Here is an 803-nt window from a genome sequence, read left to right as displayed (position 1 = left end):
CCCTAACCTAACCCTAACCCTAACCCTAACCCTAACCCTAACCCTAACCCTAACCCTAACCTAACCTAACCCTAACCCTAACCCTAACCCTAACCCTAACCCTAACCCTAACCCTAACCCTAACCCTAACCCTAACCCTAACCTAACCCTAACCCTAACCCTAACCCCTAACCCTAACCTAACCTAACCCTAACCCTAACCCTAACCCTAACCCTAAACCCTAACCCTAACCCTAACCCTAACCCTAACCCTAACCCTAACCCTAACCTAACCCTAACCCTAACCCTAACCTAACCCTAACCCTAACCCTAACCTAACCCTAACCCTAACCCTAACCCTAACCCTAACCCTAACCCTAACCCTAACCTAGTTTGAACCCTAACCCTAACCTAACCTAACCTAACCTAACCTAACCCTAACCCTAACCTAACCCTAACCTAACCTAGATTGATAAATCTTCCTTTTCATTAAAACTTCATTCATTTGGATAAATGAAAACAAACAGGTTGACTCTTCAAACAAGAATTCGAAAGATATCATGAAAGTTAATTAAGATCGATGAAAATAAATATGATTGAGCACATGCAAACGAGAACATACAAACAATTAACAATCACACAGGTTGATATTCAAGCTATGTTGAACAACATTTATGGAAAATATCAATAACTTGACAAATAACAACACTTTGTGATATTAAAATGAAGTCAAATGGGTTCAAATCACGAAATATTGTTTAAGAAAGTTAAGAGGGACTAATGGGAGATCAACATTTTGTCATATGGACGACCTAACCCTAACCT

General features: G+C 39.9%; 1 protein-coding gene across 1 annotated transcript in view; it reads right to left on the bottom strand.

Moving 5' to 3' along the window:
* MONOS_17478 (uncharacterized protein) overlaps window positions 1-483 on the bottom strand; it is a gene marked incomplete at both ends in the record, with an annotated part of 2,169 nt that extends 1,686 nt beyond the window's left edge. The window contains 4 exons of the mRNA XM_067870401.1: window positions 1-7; window positions 71-142; window positions 319-361; window positions 443-483. The exon at window positions 1-7 is cut by the window's left edge and continues 149 nt beyond it. Of these exons, the coding sequence (XP_067729038.1) occupies window positions 1-7; window positions 71-142; window positions 319-361; window positions 443-483 (163 nt within the window). The remainder of the gene's footprint in view (window positions 8-70; window positions 143-318; window positions 362-442) is intronic.
* Window positions 484-803: the final 320 nt, after the last annotated feature.

Source organism: Monocercomonoides exilis, assembly GCF_001643675.1.
Source record: "Monocercomonoides exilis strain PA203 chromosome Unknown scaffold18-1597598, whole genome shotgun sequence".
Classification (NCBI taxonomy): Eukaryota; Preaxostyla; order Oxymonadida; family Polymastigidae; genus Monocercomonoides; species Monocercomonoides exilis.
Note: the sequence above shows the minus strand (reverse complement) of the source record. Positions and strands in the feature narration are given on the sequence as shown.